General features: G+C 50.1%; 6 protein-coding genes across 6 annotated transcripts; 5 read left to right on the top strand and 1 right to left on the bottom strand.

Annotated features, from left to right (window-relative positions):
* Positions 1-1,473: 1,473 nt before the first annotated feature.
* Positions 1,474-2,025, top strand: L3040_006943 (uncharacterized protein; the record flags this gene model as incomplete). The annotated part of the gene is made up of 2 exons (XM_007296845.2): positions 1,474-1,629; positions 1,687-2,025. 2 exons carry the CDS (start codon positions 1,474-1,476, stop codon positions 2,023-2,025), a joined length of 495 nt encoding a protein of 164 aa, XP_007296907.2.
* Positions 2,026-3,604: 1,579 nt separating this feature from the next.
* On the bottom strand, positions 3,605-9,290 carry L3040_006942 (uncharacterized protein; the record flags this gene model as incomplete). Its single annotated transcript, XM_066156097.1, has 7 exons — positions 3,605-3,964; positions 4,019-8,040; positions 8,087-8,243; positions 8,291-8,529; positions 8,616-8,665; positions 8,737-9,116; positions 9,288-9,290. 7 exons carry the CDS (start codon positions 9,288-9,290, stop codon positions 3,605-3,607), a joined length of 5,211 nt encoding a protein of 1,736 aa, XP_066010911.1.
* A 1,838-nt stretch (positions 9,291-11,128) lies between these two features.
* Positions 11,129-13,015, top strand: L3040_006941 (uncharacterized protein; the record flags this gene model as incomplete). Its single annotated transcript, XM_007296843.2, has 4 exons — positions 11,129-11,174; positions 11,240-12,648; positions 12,697-12,862; positions 12,912-13,015. The coding sequence occupies 4 exons, from the start codon at positions 11,129-11,131 to the stop codon at positions 13,013-13,015; spliced, it is 1,725 nt and encodes a 574-aa protein (XP_007296905.2).
* Positions 13,016-14,059: 1,044 nt separating this feature from the next.
* L3040_006940 (uncharacterized protein) lies at positions 14,060-15,551 on the top strand (the record flags this gene model as incomplete). Its single annotated transcript, XM_007296842.2, has 3 exons — positions 14,060-14,203; positions 14,266-15,033; positions 15,084-15,551. The coding sequence occupies 3 exons, from the start codon at positions 14,060-14,062 to the stop codon at positions 15,549-15,551; spliced, it is 1,380 nt and encodes a 459-aa protein (XP_007296904.2).
* Positions 15,552-16,130: 579 nt separating this feature from the next.
* On the top strand, positions 16,131-18,337 carry L3040_006939 (uncharacterized protein; the record flags this gene model as incomplete). Its single annotated transcript, XM_066156095.1, has 3 exons — positions 16,131-16,443; positions 16,576-16,721; positions 16,787-18,337. The coding sequence occupies 3 exons, from the start codon at positions 16,131-16,133 to the stop codon at positions 18,335-18,337; spliced, it is 2,010 nt and encodes a 669-aa protein (XP_066010910.1).
* A 2,163-nt stretch (positions 18,338-20,500) lies between these two features.
* Positions 20,501-23,037, top strand: L3040_006938 (uncharacterized protein; the record flags this gene model as incomplete). Its single annotated transcript, XM_007296841.2, has 5 exons — positions 20,501-20,570; positions 20,651-20,963; positions 21,028-21,540; positions 21,588-22,188; positions 22,240-23,037. The coding sequence occupies 5 exons, from the start codon at positions 20,501-20,503 to the stop codon at positions 23,035-23,037; spliced, it is 2,295 nt and encodes a 764-aa protein (XP_007296903.2).
* Positions 23,038-23,187: the final 150 nt, after the last annotated feature.

Raw genomic sequence — 23,187 nt, 5'->3', positions numbered from 1 at the left:
CGTTGATATATTGCACTATATTTAGGATAGTGATCTCCTGCAAAACTTGCACGCCAAACAGGCTCCACGGAGGGTTGCGCCGAAGCCCTGTTCCTATACTTGAAGTAGCCAAGGGGCTACTCCCACTGTATATAGCTTTCTGCTCTCACCTACTAGAATCAACAACTTCTGACTCTTTTGATTCTATCAAATATAGAGTCAAATTTGGGGGTAGTCAGACATGCAAAGCGTTGCAACCCCTTTCCCCAGTTTAAGAAGATCGACGCTGGCCGCACGAGCAGCTGATCTCCTCTCGTCGCTTATTAGAACTTGATTCTCATCAGACGTATAAGGAACAGACCAAGGATCTTTCTAAGACTGGTTCAGATGATCAGATGAACCTAGTTGTGAACATTTCCTATAGAATTTCTATAGCTATATGTTGCCGCACGAAACTGGACAGCCACTCAATTCAAAGGAAGGAAGGTCGGTTAGCAGCAGCAGCAGATGGGCCAAGGCCAGCTCTTACTTACACTAGAGTCATTTTCATGCTTGAGCTTCTCATCTGAAGCTGCAGATGCTCTAGATCCGTCGTCCCGGTTGCGGAAGCCATCTATAACACTACGAGGAAAAAATGGGCGGGCTACTTCTAGAATCTACATCGGTCGTGGTATATTACATAGGAGGCCTCTTTCTGGATTTGCTGCCTTGATTTCGTGCATCTTATTTTCCAAAAAACTGACATCCTTTACTGCATCTTGGGGCTCCTTCTGCTCTTTTCCTCCTTTGGATTGATTTTCGAGATGCAAAGTATCATGACCCGGGAGAGAATGTAATGGATCTTGCCTCAAGTTCTATGTGGCTATTCTACCCGTATATTCCCTGTGGGAGGCTCTCATCAAAGGTCTATTGCCCTCTCAAAAACCTTTGATTCTTAGCTAACAGCTAACTCATGCCACGTCTGTGGAAACGTGCAAGTGGTTCCTTCCTATTCAGACAAGTGCCAACCAACTTCACACTTTGTCCACGCTTTGTTACAGCCGCTGGATTTGATGCCTCAGAACTCAAGATTTTCGCTTCGAATTTCTACCGCCTGCTTCCAGATCCCTCCACGAGATTCAATATCGTGCTTCGAGGAACCCTGCGTTTGATTCAATGCGATAGGCATCATCTCCTTTTGACGCTAAGAGATCGCGTTATCAGACGACGAGTCTTTCACAAGGCTGGTGGTGAAATATATTCCAGATCCACAAAACTTGAAGGTCTTTCACCACAACTTCAAATACAGCTAGCTTTCCAAACGGTTTTTAGACCAAGGAAACCATCTCTCGTCTCCTCAGCTAGCCAAACCCTCAAGTCGACCACGATGGTGCCGCACGTTGTTGATAGTAAGTTTTTCCCATTTATTTATATTGCTCTAGCAGATGATTCCTTGCAGATTCACATAGACTTGACTCAACTAAGAGAGCACGATATATATTTACTGACGAAAACATGGCAGCTCGACCCGCCTCACCATCTCCTGCCTCGGATGAGTCAGTCTTCAAATTCCTCCTTGCCTCAGCCTCCTCCACCGAGAAATCTCTCTCGAAGCAAGAGACCGAAAGATACGATCGACCCCCTAGCGACGTCCGGACCGAAGCCGAGAAGGTACCACCTCTCCCTTTCAAAATGTCATACTATTTGGCTTTGCTAACCAGCCACCAGTTCCCATCCTTCCTCAAAGCACCCCAGCCCGTCCCCAAAGCCAGGAGTATGACCGAAGCCGAGATGAAGTCCGAAATCCTCGACGACTACCAAATCGACAAGATTGCCACCCAGCTCAAGACCGCCGAGCCCCCCCTCTCCCTCGAGCAGGCCCGTCAACGCCGAGAGTCCATCAAGGAGGAGCGCAAGAGGTCCATTGACTTCATTCGCCGCCGCACCCTGTCTCGTGCTAGTGCTCTGGGTCGGCCGAACCTGGACGCTCTGGGACACCCGAACTTGGAGGGCTTGGCGGAGGGCAAGGTGTTCAGGCCACAGGGTGAGGAGACTCAACGGAAGTAGAGAGGACTTGAGGAGGGCCGCGCTTGATTCTTTGCGCGCTACATTTGCACGCCAGATACAGAATAACTGGCGCTTCGGACGAGATACCAGATGGTAGGGGATCGCCGGCGCATGATCTCAGGCGACGAATATGCACACCTTTCAATCTGGTGGACCATGACTTGCCTGGTATTCGCAGAAATCAAAAGCTAGCCAAATCAGAGTCCGATATCTTGACATGCCGTTCTCACCTTACTCCCGCACTTGTAGACTTCCCGGCCTGACCTGACCTGGCCTGCAGCTTGGTTTCACCTGAAGAATCCCCTTTCCATATATGCCCCCCTCGTCTCCCCCATTGTCAGCCCAATGAGAAGATGTAATGTATTCACCTCCCCTCTCCCCTCTCCCCTCTCCCTTTGCCTCTCCTAACTAACTAACGAACGAACGATCCGCTCCCGAACGTAAAGCGAAGCAAAGCAAAGCAGAGCAAAGCAAAGAAAAGCAAAAAAAACCGCCGAATCCGAAACTCACACACACCTCTAGAAGACCTGAAAAGGTCTAATCCAGGCACCAAACTTCAAAACTTCAAAAGTAGGAAGCTCTCGCTGTTCAGAATCGTATGTAGCTGATGATGATCATTATCGAGGGTGGACAGACAAGGGGGCTTTTTGGGAGTTAAAGTCGGCGGAGGGGTTTAGCTGGGGTTAATTTTGGGGGGGGGAGGGGGGATTCTGAAGGGGGGGATAGGATGATTTGGTTCTCTGTTGGTTCGTGGGTACTGTTGCTTTTGGAAGAGGGAGAGAGAGAGGGGGGTAGCTATATCGTACTACATAATTTGTATTGTATTGTATTGTATTGTACTGTATGGTTACCGAGAAGAAGGCAATACAGGAAAGGATAGGTCCCAAGAGAGTTGGTAAAGCGGTTTATTGTTTGTTTATATTCATTGTGATGGGGAAGGTTTTGGAGGTCGTCACGTCTCCTGTTTCCTAGAGAGGTTTAAGAAGAAGAAGAAGAAGAAGAAGAAGAAGAAGAGGAAGAAGAAGAAGAATGATCTTTATTGGCAGAAGAGACCATTCAAATTCCAATCCATCATATGGCCATGAAAAAAAAAGGGGTGGTGGGGGGGGAGCCATCTCACTGAAGAACGAGAGAAGGCACGTAGGTCAGTCACTTCACAAATTTATCACCGCAGTCTAGAAAAGGCAGGTTTGGTGCTTAAAAAGCTTTTATGGGGTTTTTCTATGTAAATATTTGGGCTTATGGCACGCCACGCAGGTAGGCAGCCCGCCAGAAAAAAGCAGTGAAAAGGGGGCTTTCCTTAACGCAATATTGTACATGCCCCTTTCTTTTATTCATAAAAACGCAACTTCAGGTATCCATCAACTCGTTATCCATCTGCCAAGATCATTTCTCATTAACCGGGGGGACCAGTAGCCACGCACGCCCACGCAAAAGTAAAAAGAAAAGAGAAAAAAATTGAAAAACCCGGGGGTATCTCCTTTTTTTTCTCCCTCGCCGTGAACTCCAAACTACCAACGCCGATGATGAAGAACATATGAAGGGGGCGGGAAAGAGAGGTGGGATGGGTGTGAGGAAGTTAGACCTGGTTGAAAACACGGCCGTTCCACATGTTGAGGATGCTAGACTGCATCTCCCAGAATACCATATGCTGGTCCATTTCAAACAAGGCTTGACGCCAGTCGTAGAAACCGTTCTCCCGCCACAGAGCCAGATTACCGATGCCAAATTCGCGGAGGAATTGGGAGCGGAACTCGGCCAGGACTACGAGTTGTGGTGCGGTGGCGCCGAACTTGCGGAACTCAGCCGGATCGCTGAGGAAGTGGAGGAGGAACTTGTAGAGAAAGATGCCGATAGCCTCATTGGCGTCCAGGTACATGATGTTGAGGGCACGGGTGACTGCTAGCTTGGTTCCGTCTTCGACGGAGAATTTCATAGTCTGGATTTTTATGTCAGTATGGCTTTGGAACGAAGGGAATGAAGAAGGGCTTACGCAAATCACGTTGGCGCGAGTCATTGGCTGACCGACAGTACTGGGCTTGAAGATGTGGTAGTCACCAACCTGCATCTGCGTGTAGCGGGGAAGAAGTGCACTCCAGTCGACAGCCGGATTCTTTCTGATGTGTGCTTGGAGGATATCAGGAGCCTCTCCGAACTTGCAGAACATCGAGAATGCCTTTTGTCGGAACTTGTCGTTAGACTCCGGAATTTGGAACACTGACGTGATCGGGAAGCCTTCCCAGCAGTAAAGGGGGCCAATTGCCTTCGGGTTCGAGTATGTCACCAAGGCCGGGGTGTTACTGCAACATGAGACATGGTCGTAGGCATCCGAGAGCAAGCAGGCTCGAGAGCAGTACTTGGTGCCGAAAGCAGAAATACCATTCATTCCGCACAAGGGGCACAGATAACAGGGCTCATAAATGGTAGGGGAGTGGGCTTGCTCGCAGAATTGGCATTGGAAGGTGGCGTCAAAACCGGAAGCGGGTACGGCTCGCTCAGCAGCAGAGGACGAGGCACCACGGTCAACATTCAGTGCAGACTGGGGATTGGATGCGGACAAGAAATCGGATATTTGCGCATTAGTTGGGTATTGGCTGGGCGCGGTTAAAGGCTGGTATGCAGTGACTTGAGCATCCTGAAGAGGGAACATTGGCCCGCTGTGATACGAAGAGCCCTGCTGTCCACTCTGGCGACCGAGATTGGGATCAGGTCCGTCGAAAGCAGGAGCTGGCGCGGGGTGGCCATGCATACCATTGCCGGGATTGTATGAGGGAGTGATTGTCCGGCAGCTGTGGCCCGAAGACGACTGCTCATAATCATAAGTGCCTCGGTAGATATATCCTGGGTTTGAGATGGTGCGTTGGTGACCTGGACCGAACTGCGATGGCATCTCTGCATCGTGTCGGAACAGAGTCACAGGGTTGCCCTCAATGTTGATGTACGGTTCACCTTCATACTCGGGAAGCGGCTTTCGCACGGATCTATTCATGGGAGTGATCATAAAAACAGTGCCCGGGGTCGACTCGAGATATGTAGCATCGCGCGAATCGCGTCGCTCATCTCCACCATCCGTGTTCGATGACGTGAAAGACTCTTCATCGATCTGGAGAAAAGATGTCGATGGCACTGGTAAGTTCGAAAAACTACTCGTGCGTCGAATTGAGGGGAGATCAATTGAGCCGTCGAGGGAGTCTCGCTCGTCGCCGTGTTGTAAGGCTGGGGGTAAGGATAATCGTCGCCCACTGGCTCTTAGCTTTGTCGGCGATGTTAGGTCAGCCCACTCCAGACCTGTGGCCTTTTCCTCTGGAGCGTCGAGGAGGGCAGCCTCTGGGAATTCGATTGATGTATGGTTGTGAATAGGTGAATTTGTCGACTCGGTGCCGGCCTTCTTCGTAATGGGCACGCCCTTCTGCCTCACAGGAGTTGTACTGCCATTTGGATGGGCAAAATTGAGTTGATCACCCTGAGCAGCCTCAACTCTGGACGATTCTTGCTCCACGGTATCAGCAGGGCCAGATGATTTCTCCCGTGAGATTGGCTGGCCTCGTAGAAAGCCGTTCTTTCCTCTAGGCTTCTTAGTAGTCTTCGCATCGTCACCAGAAGACGTATAGTTTCGCGGAAGAGGATTCTTGTCCAATCCATTACCCTTACCCTTCTGCGAATTAACTTGAGCGCTACTGGAAGCACCAGTAATGTGAGGAAGTGGCTCCTTTGAAAGAACCTTAGCCTTGGATTTCTTCGATTTTGCGACCTGAATATCGTTGGTGGAAGTGGAAGCTTGGGATTGAGGAGAAATGGCGGCGGTTTCCTTGCTCTTTCTCAGCTCGATGACGGCCGTTGGGCGAGCTACCGCAGCGTCAGACTTGCCCTTAGCAACGTCATTGCCCTTAACTCGTGAATTGACGGGTGTTAATCCAGCTATTCTAGCATCTGGCTTGCTGTTGGCGGCTGTCTTCTTGCTCTTGTCCTTCACATCGGCGGATGCAGTGCTAGAGGCTGTTTGCCCAGAGTTGTCAGCGGTATAATTGGAAGACAAAATGTTGAGAGATGACCCACCAGCGGTGTTGACTTCTTTGAGATCAGCGATAGCATTATTGACTCCAACCGTCTTGGCTTCGACCTTCTTGACTTCAACCTTCTTGACTTCAGCCTTCTTAACTTCAGCCTTCTTGGCTTCGACCTTATCCTTTTCTACTTTCGGCTTGGTAGGAACTTTGACACCAGTGCCACTCACAGAATGAGTAATTGCCTTCTCATTGGCCTTCATAGATGCCTGTGATACCGTAGCGGAGGGAGAAGGACCGGATTCTGCCTGCTGTGGGCGGGCGGCAAGAGGTCTTCGGGGTGGAGATGCGTTATAAAGATCATCAGGGTCCGAGTCATCCTGAACATGGCTTGGAGCCGGCGTAATAGGTCGGGGTCCTGGTCTTGCGATCGATGACAAAGCAACCTTGGTAGTATCAGGCTTAGGAACCACTGGAATAGCTGGGTTGGATGCCACAGGTGCCTTGGAGTTTGATGGTAAAGAAAGAACTGGCTTTAGTCCAACGGCAATATTCTTGACCGAGTCCTTAACCGCGGGCATGGCAGGGAACTCCCTAGAATCGTGCAAGTTAACCTGCTTTGCCCGGGAGATACTAGGCTTGTAACTAGTGGTGGACTTCGAGCCCCGGTTGCTACCGGAAATTCCAGACACGGATGCCTGTTGCTGGGTACGGCTCGAAAATTGAGCGTTGCTGTTGGTACGACGGGAGGTTCCAGAATTGCCCACGGCTACAGAGCGAGGCGGTGGCACCTTGGCCTTTTCGGACTTCTGTGAGGCCTTCGACTTGACTGTCTGCCAGGGACCTGGCTTCACCACAGATGTTCCAAGCATTTCTGGGCCATATTTATCAAATGCCCGGGAATTCTCTACGTCAGCCTGGGTGACTCCGCCAATAAGAACCGCATTGAAGTCGTCGGGTTGTGTTCCTGGAGAAGACTTATGAGTTTGGGCGTCTGTGATCGTCTCACCCGAGGTGACGGATGCGATCTCATCGTCCAGACCGGTGCTATCTTCTACAGACTTCGTATCCTTGGTACTCTCTTTCTTGGAAGAAGTGTCAATAGACTCGTTGGCAGCCTCAACAGGAGTAAGACTCGCTGTATCCTTGGCGGTGTTGGCGGCTTCCTTGCGTGCTGTAGCGGCTCCTTGTTCTTCGCTCTCCTTGTCCTTGCACTCCTCAATATTTGGAGAAAGGTTTCTTCCAGGTTCGATCGTTGAACCGCGGGAACTCTTGCCATTGCACACTCCGGCACTTGCTTGCTCCTCATTGTTGACAGGAGTCAATTTGTTACGACGACGACGCCCGCCACCCTTGGACTTAGATCCACCGACTTTTTTCTCGATCAAAAGGAGTTTACCATCATTGGATTGCACCAAATTCAGCTTCGCGCTCGGGCCAGACGCATCCGAGCGTGGTCCATGGACTTTAGCCACTAAGGCGCCCACCTGATTGGCTATCACTCCCTGGCTTCCCGCAGCGGTCTCGTAAAACTCAAACCATTTATCACGACGTGTATTTTGACGCTCTTGGATGCTGAGGTTGATTTGCCTATCCTTGTTCCGCTGTTCAATATCATTCAAATTCGTTTCGATCTCATGATAAGTCGAATGGCGGTGGATCGACCCTGAGAACATAGGTGCGGGTGAAGTTGTTTGGGAGACTTTGGGTGACCCGGAACGTCTGGGAACTCTTGGGTGTCTGCTAACCACCATAGTCTCAAGATAGTTCGATATCATAACATCTTCAAGGAAAAAGACCAGCGTTGCATCACGCATAGGCTGAGCTGCAACTACTGTTGCTCGGCCACCAGTACCAAAACTTGTAACAAAGTTTCGTTGACCGAGAGGCGGAGCGTCCGGAAGAGTGCTTAGGTCATCTGGGATTTCCTCGCCGGCGTAGAAGGCCTGGGCTAGTCTGTCAAACTCTGGAGAAAGGGGGCTGAGGGTTTCGGCTCCAGAAACGAAGATTCCTACAATAATCAGTGGGGTGTCTTCAAGAGGCCTAAGGATGCCTACCTCTCATCTCTACCCAGCAGAGTTTCCGGTAGAGTGGTACAGTCTCCGTGATAAAATGTGTGAATTGTTCCGGACTTCCCGAGAAGGCATATGATGTTAGGGCAATATCCTCGCGGCAAAGACGTTCCGAGCGTGCGAAAATTCCTACGTCAAAACCCTTCTTGAATTTAGCGCCAGGACAAGACTGAGATGAGACGAACTTACCACTTGAAATCTACCAGATTTCTTGAGCACATTGGGTATCAGAAGATAGCGGCCATCATAAGACGAGAATAAGCCGCGTCGCTCATGTTCATTGATAAGCGTCAATGCGAGTCGGACGGCGGACGGTTGGTTGTGCAATATGAGAGTGGACTCGACCACCGATGACGGGAAAGGGTAGTGGCCCATGGTGGGATCTCGCAAGTAAACGGTTATCCAACCGGCCAGATCACCAACATGAGCTAAAAGAGTCAGTATGACGCGCTACAACACCGCGAAATTTGTTCGGAGAGGCAAAGATAAAAGAGAGGCTTCGGGGGACACGTACAAATCCAGAAATTCTCGAGGAAACCTCTGTCGGTATCGTCAGATACGGGACTGCGATCGTATCAGCAAGATTCATGGTAAGCGCAGAACGCGCCGCCGAAGGCGGTTAGCGGAGGGCTTACGTCAAGTACAGACGGAATCGGGTGAAGTCAACGATGGTGGTTGCTCCTTGCAGATCCGGAATCTTTGAAGTGTGTATGATCCGAACATTAACATCAAATGGGAGCTTCCACAGGTTTCCTTCGGTTCGGAGGTGGATGGCAGGCAGATCGTCGGACACGATGCCGTCAATTGACTCGTCCGATGAGCTTGACGTAGACTGGAGATCGCTTGGGGGATCGAGGACAACTGTGGCGTCGGAGTCTTCAGAGCTAGGTTCAGGCTCTGAATCGGTCACTGCGCGGGGTGCGCCCAAGAATGCAGGTGAGCCAAATTCTGCGAGGATGTCGTGCAAGATGTTGGCCCACTGGCGCGGCGACGTAGGCAATTGATCCGAGGAGTCCTTGAAGGCCCTGAGTCAGCGGTCGCGATAAGATATGAAGAGTTGGAGTTTGGGGGGTTGGGAAGAGGAAGAGGATATTGGGGAAAAGGAATTTGTGGAGGGAGGGAATATTTAGGCGGTGGCGGCCTCAGGAAAATCAGGCCACCGCAGCAGAGCTGACTATGCACATACCATCTTGAGTTCGAAACCCCATAGGGGATGCGACGCGTCGAAAATGTTGTGGTGTCGTGATGTTGTGGTGTTGTCGGTTTGGCTTGTCGAGGAGAGGAAGATATCAAGGAGACTGAGAGCAACGAATGGGTCGAGCTCGCGTAAATTTTAGCGTCGGTGCGCTAGCACCGATTCGCCTTAGCCTCAAGGTTCTTTCCTCTCTGGCCTGAAAGCTCGGACTTGTGGCCTGATCTCTATCGCTGATGCGAGCGCCGGCCGTCGGGAATATCACCACTATGAATTGTATTCTAGAGCAAGAGGGCGTAGCTTCATAGAGCCCTTGGACTGGAACAGATAACACCATGACCCTGACTGTCAACAGCAGACCAGTGGCAGACCAGTGTAAGCTGGGTGCAGCATATCTAAGATTGACAGGCCTTTCCGAGGGTCTTCGCTCCTCAGAGACTTGCAAAGAAATACTCTCTTTTGAAGTTTCATTTATCAAAGACAATATAAAATGTATAAGCTACTGAAGAGTGTTTGTGAAATTCCGTAACAAGAAGGGCCAAGGACGATCTTGAAATCCTTCAACATACAAAGAACAAATGCAGGGGAATATGAGGAATCTTTGCATAAAAACTGTACGCTATACCTTGTAATGCATGAATACAAGGTCTTTGCGCTGCCAATACAGAGTGCCCAAGGGAGTGCTTTTTTACCAATGCCAACATCAACGTGCCTCCCAGTAGAACACTATAGTAAATCGCTCGAGCAGATTGAGAGCAGGGTAATCAAATAACGAAGTTGCAGAACACCAAAGCATAGTTACTTCAACGTTTTTTGCCGACTCTTTATGATCTGAGCAGTGGTGTACAAAATATGTGTTCCTAGGGCCGATCCTTGCCACTGGCTAGATATGTGACTAATTCAGCAGAGACAAAGGCAAAACAGAACAGGTATTTATGCAGATAAGCAAACAGTCGCTGTAGATAAGCCGAAAGTGAACTGGACATATTGAGGTTTCTAGCTTAAAAAAGTCTAACAAACAGACATAAGCGGAGGCAAATGCAAAAGGAAATGCAAAAAAAGCAAAGAGCGAGCAAAAACTTGAGATACACTGCTAATGTTTGTTCAGTTCTTATAACGAGCAGTAAAATATACAAGGGAAAGGAAATCCAAGCAGGCAGTTGTCAAGGGACATGGCTTCCTTTTACAAATTCAGGATCAAGGATCGTGGTTTGGATATATGCGTGGCAGCTGTTCAGTCCAGGCAGGTATTAAGGATTGCTGAATATCGAATGTAGAAGGACACTAGAAGGTCCAGCGGTCGAAGATGATTGCTCCAGATTGGTCACCTATGGTGTTGATCCTGTCAGACAGTACAATCTGGCCACAATTAATTACTCTTTATTCGTCATATTTAGCATTATTGGGATTCAAGCTAATAGTGATTTGATCATAAAAATAACATCTGATTATGCAGAATTTCCAATAAAGCCTGGAAGAGCAGCAAGAATAAATAAGGTAAGGCAAACGGTACAAAGGGGGCCGACTGTTGGGTGAGTGAAGAAGAAAAATGTCGGTTGATGAGCAAGCGAGTGTATCCGATTCAATATTTTCCTTACCTAATAGACGCCAACCCCGATCCGGCTCTAGCGTAAAGAGTCGCCCCAAAGCTAACAACTTCTTTGAGAGCATTGAGTATCTGACCGATTCCAAAACCAAACTCGACAACTCCAACTTCAACTTGGCTTTCGAGTATTAATTACTCGACAGGCCACGCACATCGCTGCTCCGAAGTGAACAGACCTCACTGCCTCAATACCCTACCTGCTGCGTAACAGCAGCAACATATTGCGATCATGGGTGACCAACAGCCCAGCATCACTGAGATTCTCGCTGCTCTGGGTATGTCAAGCAAGCTCTCCCAACCCCTCCCCCCCACCCCGCGATTGTATACTGATCTTCTGCAGCGGCGCAACGGCCAAATGCGACTCCTAATCAGCCCCTACAACCCCCCTACCAACAGCCCCCTCCCCAACAACCACCCCAACCGCATTATGCTCCCCAGGGAGCCCAAGGAGGATACTCTTTGCCGCAGCCTTCCAGCTCTGGTAGCGTCGACCTCAGCAATGTCAAGCCAGTCAGCTCGGGAACGGTCAGCCTGTCGGATGCGATCGTGAAGGCCAAGGCTATAGCTGCGCAGAAGGGTGTCTCTTACCAGCGACCTCCCTCCTCTTACGGTGCTCCAGCTCCTCATCAAGCCGGTGGCCGACCATACCAAGCGTCAAGATCCCGATCGCGCTCACCTCCTGCTCGCCGAGATGCTTTCCGTGATAATTTCAACCCATACCGAGATGAGAGACGTGGCGATAGAGCACCAGCTGCTAGAGACTACCGCGAGCGCTCATATTCCCCAGGCCTAAGAGGCAGAGCTCCACCGGGCACTTTCTCTCCGGCGAATAGTGGTGGTGGAGGCAGCGGTTACCCTCGCGATCGTTCCCCTCCACGAGGTGCCGAGGATAACCCGGCCGAGTCCATCAACATCGAGTCGAACCTGGTTGGCTTGATCATTGGTAGACAAGGAGAGAACCTGCGACGAGTCGAAACGGAGACTGGCTGTCGAGTACAGTTCATTACCGGCCAAGATGAGAATGGTCCATACCGAGAGTGCAAGATTACTGGATCGAAAGTAAACCGTGCAAAGGCCAAGGCGGAGATCAACCGAATCATCGATGACAGTGGAATGGCTACAAATGCTCGTGCGGCAGCAGAGCGAGCTCGTGATGCTCCACCAATTAGAGGGTCTTCGCACCAGCCTGCCTTGAGAGATGGCGAGGACAGTATGCAGATCATGGTACCCGACCGAACAGTTGGGCTCATTATTGGTCGAGGTGGGGAAACAATCAGAGATCTACAAGAGCGGAGTGGCTGTCATGTCAATATTGTAGGCGAGCAGAAGAGTGTCAATGGCCTCCGACCCGTAAACCTAATTGGCTCTCGAGAGGCAGCGGCTCGCGCCAAGGACATGATCATGGAAATTGTTGAGAGCGATAGTAAGTCAGGAAACAAGGAGCAAGTACCGCCTGCCAGAGCTGCCGGTGGCCGAGATGCTGGTTACGGTGGTGGTGGCTACAATGGAGCTTCAGGAGGAGGTGGCGGAGACTCAAGCAATGACTCGATATTTGTGCCCTCCGAAGCTGTTGGTATGATCATCGGCAAAGGCGGAGAGACGATCAAAGAGATCCAAAGCACTACCGGCTGCAAGATTAACGTTTCCCCAAAGCAACCAGGAGAAACCGACCGCGAAATTGGACTCGTTGGATCTCGTGACGCCATTGCCGCTGCTAAGAGGGCCATTGAAGAAAAAGTTGACGCAGTTGTAAGTTCACGATATACAATCGGCAAAAAAATATTCTAACTTGTGCAGGCAGCAAAGAGTGGTCGTGGTGGAGGTGGCGGAGGTGGAGGCCGCCAGAATGACTATGGCGGTGACCGATACCAACAACAATCGTACTCTCAGCCACAAAGTCAATCTGCTCAAACAGCTTCTCAAGGAACACCTGCTCCTGGTGGTGATGATCCTTATGCCGCGTGTAAGCACTTCATCCACGTCACATTTGACCTCCACTAACATCTAGACAGATGGCGGTTACAATAACTACGTTGCTCTGTGGTATCAGGCACTTGCACAACAAGGAGGCCAGCAACCTCCAGGAGACCCCTCGAAGCCGCCTGGTACTGCGTAACTGACGTCTTGCAATGACCCAACCCCGGACCTACGACATCATTGACCACATGACTCGCATGACTTAGCATGATGAATCCTCACTTGAGGCTGCGTTGAAATTATGATGAAGATGCTCCCTGGATCGATCTGACATGCCTGCATACACCTGATACCGAGTCTTTTCATTCCGCAGGTGAACTGCGCAAATATTCGACATGGCCACTTGACACCCGCAATGATGCTAGACCTCGCTGACCTGCTGCCGGTGTTGGTACCGAGACTGATTGGAACCTCTCTAAGTGCTTGTCCTCGTGCATTTCTTTTCTGACCCTGATGACTTGACCTCGAAAACATCGACTTCAAATCTGACTTGCAGCTATTGGTCGCTCGATTTGGATCAACCGCAGATGCTATGCACTCGCCTGAGTATACATTTTGTCTTTTCAGGAGTCTTCCGATCTCTCGATCTTTCCGCGCCTGTCAATAAGATAAGCATCATGTTGAACACCTGGAGTATGCATGCTACTGAACTTTTGAGACATCGCTTTTGCCTTGTCTGTCTTGACGTTGCACTTACTGGACAGGAGACCGATTGACTGCATTTACCCTGGGAGTTGGATGGATGGCTCAGTATGGGCAGATGTGTAATGAGATAGCTAGCTAGCTATTCAATTGAAAAGCATTCGTGAACTTTGGCCTCGACTCCAGTATCGGCTAAGATATTCCAGCCACCCGACTCTACCTACCGGATATCTTGTAAGCTTTTGGATCTAGACACCTACAGTGGTATATTTGTGGTATGCCTGTGTGAATATGGGGCTACGACTTCCACTGTTCTTTGAAGCACGATATTTCTCCGTCCCCAAGTCCAAAGCTCAGCCTTGCCAGGAGTCACGTGCCGGCATCGGTCCTGGCGAACCAGCTCGTTACTGTATATTTTTCGCCGTCGCGATGACCACTGGGAGAGCATCCATCTTGCGATGATCAATGAGTGTTGGAATTGACGCGCTCCTCAATCATATCAGCAGCTCCTTCCTCATCGCCCAAGTACCTTACTGTCATAATGGTCACCATCAGCGAAGTTAAGGGGAGCGCTCGCGATAGTCGTACCGCTGCGCATACGCACATCAAAGGTCTTGGTCTTCGCCCGGATGGAACTGCAGAGAGACATGCAAATGGATTCGTAGGCCAAGTTGCGGCGCGCGAGGTAGGAGACGGCCAATCCCTCCCAGCACACCGACCGGTATATATGCTAACACATGCGACCAGGCATGTGGAGTCGTCGTCGACCTCATTCGGGCACAGAAGATGGCTGGCAGAGCTATATTACTTGCGGGAGGACCTGGTACGGGAAAGACAGCTCTCGCGCTGGCCATCAGTCAAGAACTCGGCACCAAAGTTCCCTTCTGTCCCATCACCGGCAGCGAAATTTACTCGTCAGAGGTAAAAAAAACCGAGGCTTTGATGGAAAACTTCCGGAGGGCGATTGGTCTCAAGGTTCGCGAAACGAAAGAGGTCTACGAGGGTGAAGTCACAGAGTTGACACCAGAAGAAGCTGAGAACCCGCTCGGCAGCTACGGCAAGACCATCAGCACTTTGCTGATTGGGTTGAAGAGCGCGAAGGGCCAGAAGAAGTTACGCTTGGATCCCAGTATCTACGAAGCTATACAAAAGGAGAGAGTCACAGTGGGAGATGTCATCTACATTGAGGCAAATACCGGAGCTTGCAAGCGTGTTGGCAGATCAGATGCATACGCGACCGAGTTCGACTTGGAGGCGGAGGAATACGTGCCAATACCTAAGGGAGAAGTACACAAGAAGAAGGAGATCGTACAGGATGTTACGCTGCATGATCTCGATATCGCCAATGCTAGGCCACAAGGAGGGCAGGATATAATGAGCATGATGGGCCAGTTGATGAAGCCAAAGATGACGGAAATTACACAAAAGCTTCGGGACGAGATCAACAAAGTTGTCAACAAGTACATTGATCAAGGTGTCGCCGAGCTTGTACCTGGTGTTCTATTCATCGACGAGGTGTGTATCCGTCTGCAGTTCCCATGGACTCCTCACTGATTTTGATTTAGTGTCATATGCTCGATATTGAGTGCTTCACCTACCTGAACAAGGCTCTTGAGTCCAGCATCTCACCGATTGTCATCCTGGCCTCAAACAGAGGTATGTGCACGATTCGTGGTACCGAAGACCTCGTCTCCGCACACGGCATCCCGCCGGATCTCCTGGCCCGTCTTCTGATCATCCCTACCAACGCATACGAGCCGGATGAAATCAAGAAGATCGTACGAATCCGCGTGACTGTCGAGGGGCTATCCATAACCGAAGCTGCGTTGGACAAGATTGCGGAGCATGGGTCGCGGATCAGCCTGAGATATGCACTACAGCTCCTCACGCCTTCAAGCATTCTCGCGCGAGTTAGCGGTCGCAATCAGATTGATGTCATGGATGTGGCAGAGTGCGAGGACCTATTCATCGATGCCCGGCGCAGTGCAGCAATCTTCAACAACGGCGAAACAGGATCTGGGTTTATCTCGTAGACGAACGACTTTACGGGAACATGCTTTTTGTATGGCTGCTAACATTGGTTCCTCGGATCAGCACGGTATTTGGCGTTGAGGAATGTCTCGGAGCGTTTGTCTGGCCTGGCAGCTTTGGTATGGACGCAGCAGGGGTGACCGAAACCAGCCCTCCAAGCGAGCCCTTCTCTCCGTAGAAAGTGTACGAATATAAAAGTTCGGGGTTAATTAATCAATTGCAGCAATTGAACGTCAGTCCTGTTTGCATTCCCCGTGGTCCTGGTTTCATTTTTCTACGGACTTAGCTCCGTCAGGGTGGGCCAATATTAAAGTATCGCTGTTCCTGCGGATGGACTGTGTGGACAAAGAAAAGAGTCGCCTGCGAATCTGCGCCCAACCGGCTCTGGAGTGTTGGGTGCTTGCCGGGGCAGGATCATTGTTTTCCTGTTCATCAATGGGTATTTCGTACAAAGAAAATCCTCCACAAGAAGGCCATTCATACCCTTCTCTGGCTTCATTCTTCTATCCCCCCTCTCCCAGATTCAGTATCTCGACGAACTCTCGCAACGAGATCGTCAGGACTACCACTACCACGGGACCATGATGTCCGTTACGACGGAGGTTCGACATTCGAATCTGGATGCTCCACGGTCCCCAGTGAGCATCTCGACCGATTCAAGTCGCCGTGGTTCTTTGAATCAGCTTCTTCCAGAGCATCCTGAGCCACCGACCCCGATTTCTCCGCCAACTAGTTTGACACGGAAGAGAGCGGCTTCCCTGATCACTGACATTGCGAACGAGCCCAGGATAGGCGAGCTTGCTCTCAACAGTGCTAGCACCAACGGACCTGACCTGGCAAGAGAGCAAGTGTGTCTTTGTCAACCAGATCCCAAAATACCAAGACCTCGAAACGGTGCGTGATCAATATACCCTTTCAGCTTTCGCTCCATTTAACGCCTTATCTGGCGAACATACATCAGCCAGTCCTTTACGGGGGCTGCTCAAAGAGCCTTTGACGAAGCCTCGATAGCTGACTTCTTTGTAGCTTTCATTCTTTATCGTCAACATTACCAAGCCCAAGTCGTCGCCCAACACCCTGGACTTGCAAATCCCGAGATATCGAAGATAATCGGAGAACAGTGGCGAGAACAAGCACCAGAAGTGAAGAGTGATTGGAAGAGATTAGCTGAAGTATGAAAAAATCCTCGTGGGTATGCTGAGTAGATTTAGATCACTGACGTTCTGCCAACAAACAGGAAGAGAAGCAACGCCATCAGAGACAATATCCCGGCTATCGTTACCAACCTCGACGTGCAGGGAAACTGGGTGGCATCCGTCCAATCTCGTCCTCCTCTGCCGACGTTCCTATACGCTGTCCCAAGTGCAACGGTCGCTACATATCAACTCCAAGTACACCGTTGACACCTTTCACTCCAAGCTTCGGGGCTGCTCCACGAAACGAACGCACCCTGCCCCCTTTTACACAGTCACACCCGAACGAGCTTGAGAGAGCCCGATACTCGACGCAGATGCAGAACACGAGGATGGACACCCCTCGTGTCATTCCTAACCATCAACAGTCCCTCCGCAGACCCCACTACCCACCACCGCAATCTCATCAAAGCCACCACGAGCGAGATGAAGACCTGGACCTACCGAGCCCATCTCCGGGCCTGAAGCGCAGGAGGTTCAACGAAGAAAACCACCGGGGCTATGCCGCCAACTCTCCTTTGTCATATTCTGCTCCTCAGCCCTTCTCTCGGCAAGGCGCACCACCACCAATGTCAGCCATTTACAGACAGCAACTCCCAGGTCCAGCGATGCTTACCCGCCATGGCTCTATGGGACCACCTCCCTCCCACTCCCCCATAAACCAGCAACCCCGACACCAATACTCAACCCGCTCTACCTTCGACGAATCACTCCGCTTACCTCCTCTCCAAACGCAAATGGTGAGTGCCACGCCCACGGCATCCCAAAGACCAGATTCCAGGATGGAGATCCGTGAAATTCATGCGAGGAGTGTGGAGGCTATGGTCATGACCATCCCGTACATTAGCAAGATTAAAGTTCTCACAAAGATCTCCCCACCTCTCGCACGGCCTGGCCCTCAAAGCCCTGCGCAGGAAACCCGCGGCGCAGTCGTCGCTATTGAAGGGCCGGACAAGGCACTCCTCGCTGAAATCGGCTCCTTCATCAACGACTACCTCAGCAAAGACCCTACCTTCGCTCTTACAGCCTGGAGCACAACCGCTCAGGCCCCACAGCCTCACCCGGCCGAGATCTCAGAGACGGAAACGACAGACACGCCAACAGTCGATGTGCAAGAGCGAGACCCGTTCGTCGAATACTTCTCCGTCATCTCCGAGTGGCACAGGAAGTCCCTAGAAATGACCAAATACGTCACCACCGCCCCTCCTCCCCCAGCAGCCGAACCCGCCTCCGGCCTCGTCAAGACGAAAGTCCTACCCGTAGCTCTCGTACTAGGCGGTTTCTCACTGAGCACGTCCGACACTTTCGCTCTCCGGATACCGATTAACGATTCCTACGCGCCGGTCGATCACTGGCAGTGGATGGCTACGTTGTGGCGCGGCATCATCGGTCCGGACTTGACGATCTACGTCAATCGCGTGGGCAGAGATGAGCTGAACAAGTACAGTGGGGTGGATGTGCGCAGCGATTGCCCTTGTATCGTAGTTAGGGTTCCAGAGGGCCCGGCGAAGATGGACGAGAAGACGGCGAGGAGATTAGGGTTTGAGGTTGTGGAGTTTGTGCGGAATGTTGAGAGTGGGTTTAGGAGGCCGTGATGAGACGAAAAGGAGGAGAGAGGGGAATGGGCGGATCCGTCTACTTTCTGTATCCTTAATTTGAGCATTGTGTTTTCGTATTGGAAGTACGTGACATTAGACTCTGTAGGCCACCTTCAAATCGGACTGCTCGTGACCCCGGTAAGGCGGAGGTCTATGTTATTTTTTCAAAGCTTATTTCTACCAATGCGGGTTATGGTTGTGCTGTGACGGTTGTACTACGTAACTGTTTGCAACGGCTTGCGACTAGCAATTGCGTATTGTAGTTTTCCCATCCTGAGCTACCGCCAAAGTAAGCCACCCTCAAGTGCCCTCAGGCCCAAAACCTTGTGCGCATCCCTGCTTCCTACTGCCAGCAATATAACCCAACCGAAAGCTTAATAAAACAATGCGTCTCTCAAGCCCAAAGAAAGAGAGTTGTCGCCGTAGAGTTTTGCGGGGCTGTTCAATAGTAAGGAACTACTCGACCTCAGCGTGATCATAGCACTAAACAAAAAATCCCTATCATGTACGGAGTACAATCCGAAAAACACTCCCTGCTTCCAATCAATCTCTTTAATTCTCCGATTTACACCGTTGCATCAATACTTTCAATATACTAATAAACGAATTAGCCAACTGATATTTGTTTACATTCACCCTCGTTTAGCCGAGCTCCGTAGCTGCTGGCCTTATTGGAAAATAAGAGGTCTCGACTCTCGAAAGCCTCTGTCTATCTGCAGTTCAGTTGCCAGTCCAGTAGGTATGCATCTTCTGCATCTGTGCCGCAGATGGGAGATTGGTGATTGAGGTGATAACTGATAAAGAATTCCATCGTAACGTCAGTGCAGCGGCAAGCCCTCCGGCTGATCGACACGCCACACAATATTTTGGAGCGCCCATGGATCACCGAGGGGGCGGGCGGGTGTGGTGCATGCAGCATGAGAGAGCCGTGTGATAAATGTACGGATTGTCTCAATTGAACACATTCGTTCGTTCGTTCGGTTCGTTCGACCCACCCGCGTAGCTGCATAGCTGACTGAATGAACGGCCTTTTCCCAACCCTTTCTTCCCCCACTACCGCACACCTTTCCTCTTTCTCCCACTTATCAATTTTAGCCAACCCACTCAAGCTCCGGGAACGAGAAAATCCCGACTATACTGGACCAGATGCTCACAGCGGTTAGCTGCCGCCTGGAGAATCCCCGCCCTGTTTTTATTTCACTTTATTTTATTTCAATTGCGCATACAGGCATCGTCCAAAATCAAACGGAAAAAAGTGAAGCAGTCGAGTAGATGAATAAGCCATGCATAATAATATATTGTTGCGAAACAAATAGAGGCGCGATCTGTAAGGAAGGATGCAAATCCTGTGCATGCTAGGAGTTGTTGAAAGGTATCAAAAGACAATAAGATGAGAAGAAAGCTCAGCTACGGAGCTATGTTCCGCCCAGCAGATCTCCCTTCGATTGCCGGGGAAAACAAGTGACGAAGTACTGAATCAATAATCCCCGTTTGGTATTTGGTTTGATTCGAGAGAAACTAGACTCGCGTGGAATGAAAAGGTTTTGCCGAGAAAAGGCATCGCTGACGGCAGTACTACCAGGTACTATTCACATATCAACAATCCAATCCAATCTAACTAAGTAAGCGAAAGAAAACAAAAGCGTATGTCATGGGGAATGGATATGCGTACGTTTGGGAAATGAGGTTATTTTGATCAGCATAAATACATGTATTTATATATATAAAAATGTATAATACATATCATATGTATATTATATATATATATAACATTATATATATATATGATTAGGTGATGCTGCTACTACCCTGGCTCGCTAGCGACATGGCGATCCTAGGGTCGCATCGCATGGCGGGGCAGATGTAGATCCTGCATTCGACCGAGGCTCGCTTCAAACCACTCACTCACATCAACGACATCTCCTAGAGAGATAGAGGAGGGAATCGACAACTTCAACTTCAACCTCATCTTCAACTTCAACTTCAGTTTACTTGTGTATATTTCTATATCATCAGCGTTTGTCCGTGTTTTTTGTATATATCGAATTACCTCAATAGCGACGATATCGCTGTCTTCCGGTTATCAACCTAGACTCTCGAGCTCGAGGAGCTGTATACATTGATATCTATCTATCTATCTATCTATTGATCTTAATCAAGATGACGACGACGGCACTCAAGATCGTGGCTCCCCTCGAGGCAGCTCTGCCCGATCCTCCAGCAGGCAACTGTAAGTGATTACAGGATTGGATCGCTCCGGAGTTACTTCGTACCACGCAGGCATGATGCGAGCTAACTCCTCGATTATAGACTTCACGGAAGCACAATGGACAACGTTGATGGCCCTCATGGACACGGTCATCCCGTCCGTAAAACGCGAATCGGTCGCCACGGGAAAAACAGACTTGAATGAAGAGCTGATTCCAGACATCACGTACAACACCGCTGTTCACCACTTGAAACGGAATATGACAATCGCCCCCTCGGAGGTTGAACTCGATCAATATCTCGCCGAGAAACCCAGTGATATCCCAGAGTTCCATGATCTGGTCAAGAGGACCCTGATTCAGTTCAGTAGGGAAGATGCTCGGAAGGGTTTTGCGTTTCTGCTGAGCGCTTTGAAGTACGCAAACTCCTCCCTTTCCGAAATCACAATAATAAGAATCTAATATTAATACCATGTACAGTACGAGGGTTGGATCGTTGTTACTCACTTCATCCATCACTGCTTTCCACGAGCAACCGATTGCGACGAGGACGCAAATTCTCAATTCATGGAGGACCTCTTCGCTTCCTGCACTTCAAGCAGGTTACAAGCAACTCACTTTCGTGGCTAAGAACCTCTGGATCAAAACTTCGCCAAATTTCTATCCCATCACTGGATTTCCGAAGGTCCCAGATCATTATACACCGGGTGCACACTTCGAATACCAGTTCGAGCAATTTGGCCACGAGGGATTCGAGGCTGGACGAGGTGGCAAAGAAGGGGAGTCTGAAGTCTACGAGACAGAGATTTTGATTGTGGGGTCCGGCTGTGGGGGAGGTGTATGTGCCAAAAACCTCGCAGAAGCTGGTCATCAAGTCTTGGTGGTTGACAAATCGTACTACTTTTCTCCCAGCCAGTTGCCGATGTCCGAAAAGGACGGGGGTATTCATCTCTATGTTGATGGTGGAGTCGTATCTTCGGACGATGCTTCAATGTAAGACCTACCTCGGCGTCTTATCTGTAGCTGCTGACGTTGACCAGGATTGTAATCGCAGGGAGCAATTGGGGAGGCGGTGGCACCATAAATTGGAGTGCTTCACTCCAGCCACAATCATTCGTCCGGAACGAGTGGTCCAAAGATCGTGGTCTTCCTCTTTTTACTTCTCAAGACTTCCAGGAATCGCTTGACAGGGTGTGTGGTCGAATGGGCGTAAGCGATAAACATATCCGACACAATCACGGCAACCAAGTTTTGATGGAAGGAGCAAGACGCCTTGGGATGACCTACAAAGCCGTGCCACAGAATACCGGAGGCAACGAGCACTTCTGTGGACACTGCACCCTGGGATGTGGTGCAGCAGAGAAACAGGGGCCTGTTGTTTCCTGGCTCCCGGACGCACAACGAGCCGGAGCGAAGTTCGCTGAGGGCTTCACTGTAGAAAAAATCCTCTTTGAAAACGTAGGTGGCAAGAAAACTGCTGTAGGAGCGAAGGGAACCTGGGTATCTCGAAATAAAAACGGAGGTGTAGATGGCCTCGATACTGATCGGACGACCGCTTCAGTCATCATTCGAGCTAAGCGAGTGATTATTTCGGCTGGAACGCTGTGGTCTCCTGTGATCCTCCAGAACAGTGGCTTGACTGTAAGACTCTTGTCCCAACAATCGTCTCTGATGCTGATGATATGTGAACAGAACAAACATATTGGCCGCAACCTCTATCTCCATCCTGTCAATACCGTCTCAGCGGTATACCCAGAAGATGTCCGTCCATGGGAAGGCGGAATCCTCACATCCGTCGTTGGTTCTTTGGAGAATCTGGATCAGCACGGCCACGGGGCGAAGTTAGAAACAACTTGCATGATGCCGTCCTGGTGCCTGACTTTCATGAACTGGAACAACGGACTGGACTGGAAGCTCCAAGCTCTCAAGTACCGACACATGAACTCGTTCATTTCCATCGTCCGAGACCGCGACACTGGACGTGTATACAAAGACCCTGACACTGGTTTCCCTCGAATAGACTACACTCCGAGTGTATTCGACCGAGCTCACGCTTTGGAAGGTGTGATCGCTCTAGGTAGGATCAACTTCATAATGGGTGCCAGCGAAGTGCATGTTGCCATCGCGGGAACACCGCCCTTCATCCGCACAACTCCCGGAAAGGAGGAGACACCGGAAGAAACCGAAGTTCGATTCGATGCCTGGCTTGAGGATGTGAAAAAGAGAGGTAACAAGCCCCCTGCTGGTATCTTTGCTTCTGCACATCAAATGGGGACTTGCAGAATGAGTAGACGCGCCAATATGGGTGTTGTTGATATGCGAGGCAAGGTTTGGGGAACGGAGGGGCTTTATGTCTCTGATGCGTCTGTGTTCCCTTCTGCCTCTGGAGTGAACCCGATGATTACGAATATGGCAATTAGCGACTGGATAAGTAGGCAGATGAGCAACGACATTGCAAAGGAGAAGATGCCTGTTCAGGCTAGGCTGTAATTATGATAAGTGCAAACTGACATAGGCTCAAGCGAGAGAGTATGCAAGGGATAGGATTTCGATACACAGAGCATATATGAAAGAACAGCTCTTGGAGGAAATATAAACATCAGATATTGAGCAATTAACCTAATAGCCCAAGCAAGCAAA

The sequence above is a fragment of the Drepanopeziza brunnea genome, assembly GCF_022702325.1.
Source record: "Drepanopeziza brunnea f. sp. 'multigermtubi' strain 214-2 chromosome Unknown ctg12, whole genome shotgun sequence".
In the NCBI taxonomy this organism is placed as follows: domain Eukaryota; kingdom Fungi; phylum Ascomycota; class Leotiomycetes; order Helotiales; family Drepanopezizaceae; genus Drepanopeziza; species Drepanopeziza brunnea.
Note: the sequence above shows the minus strand (reverse complement) of the source record. Positions and strands in the feature narration are given on the sequence as shown.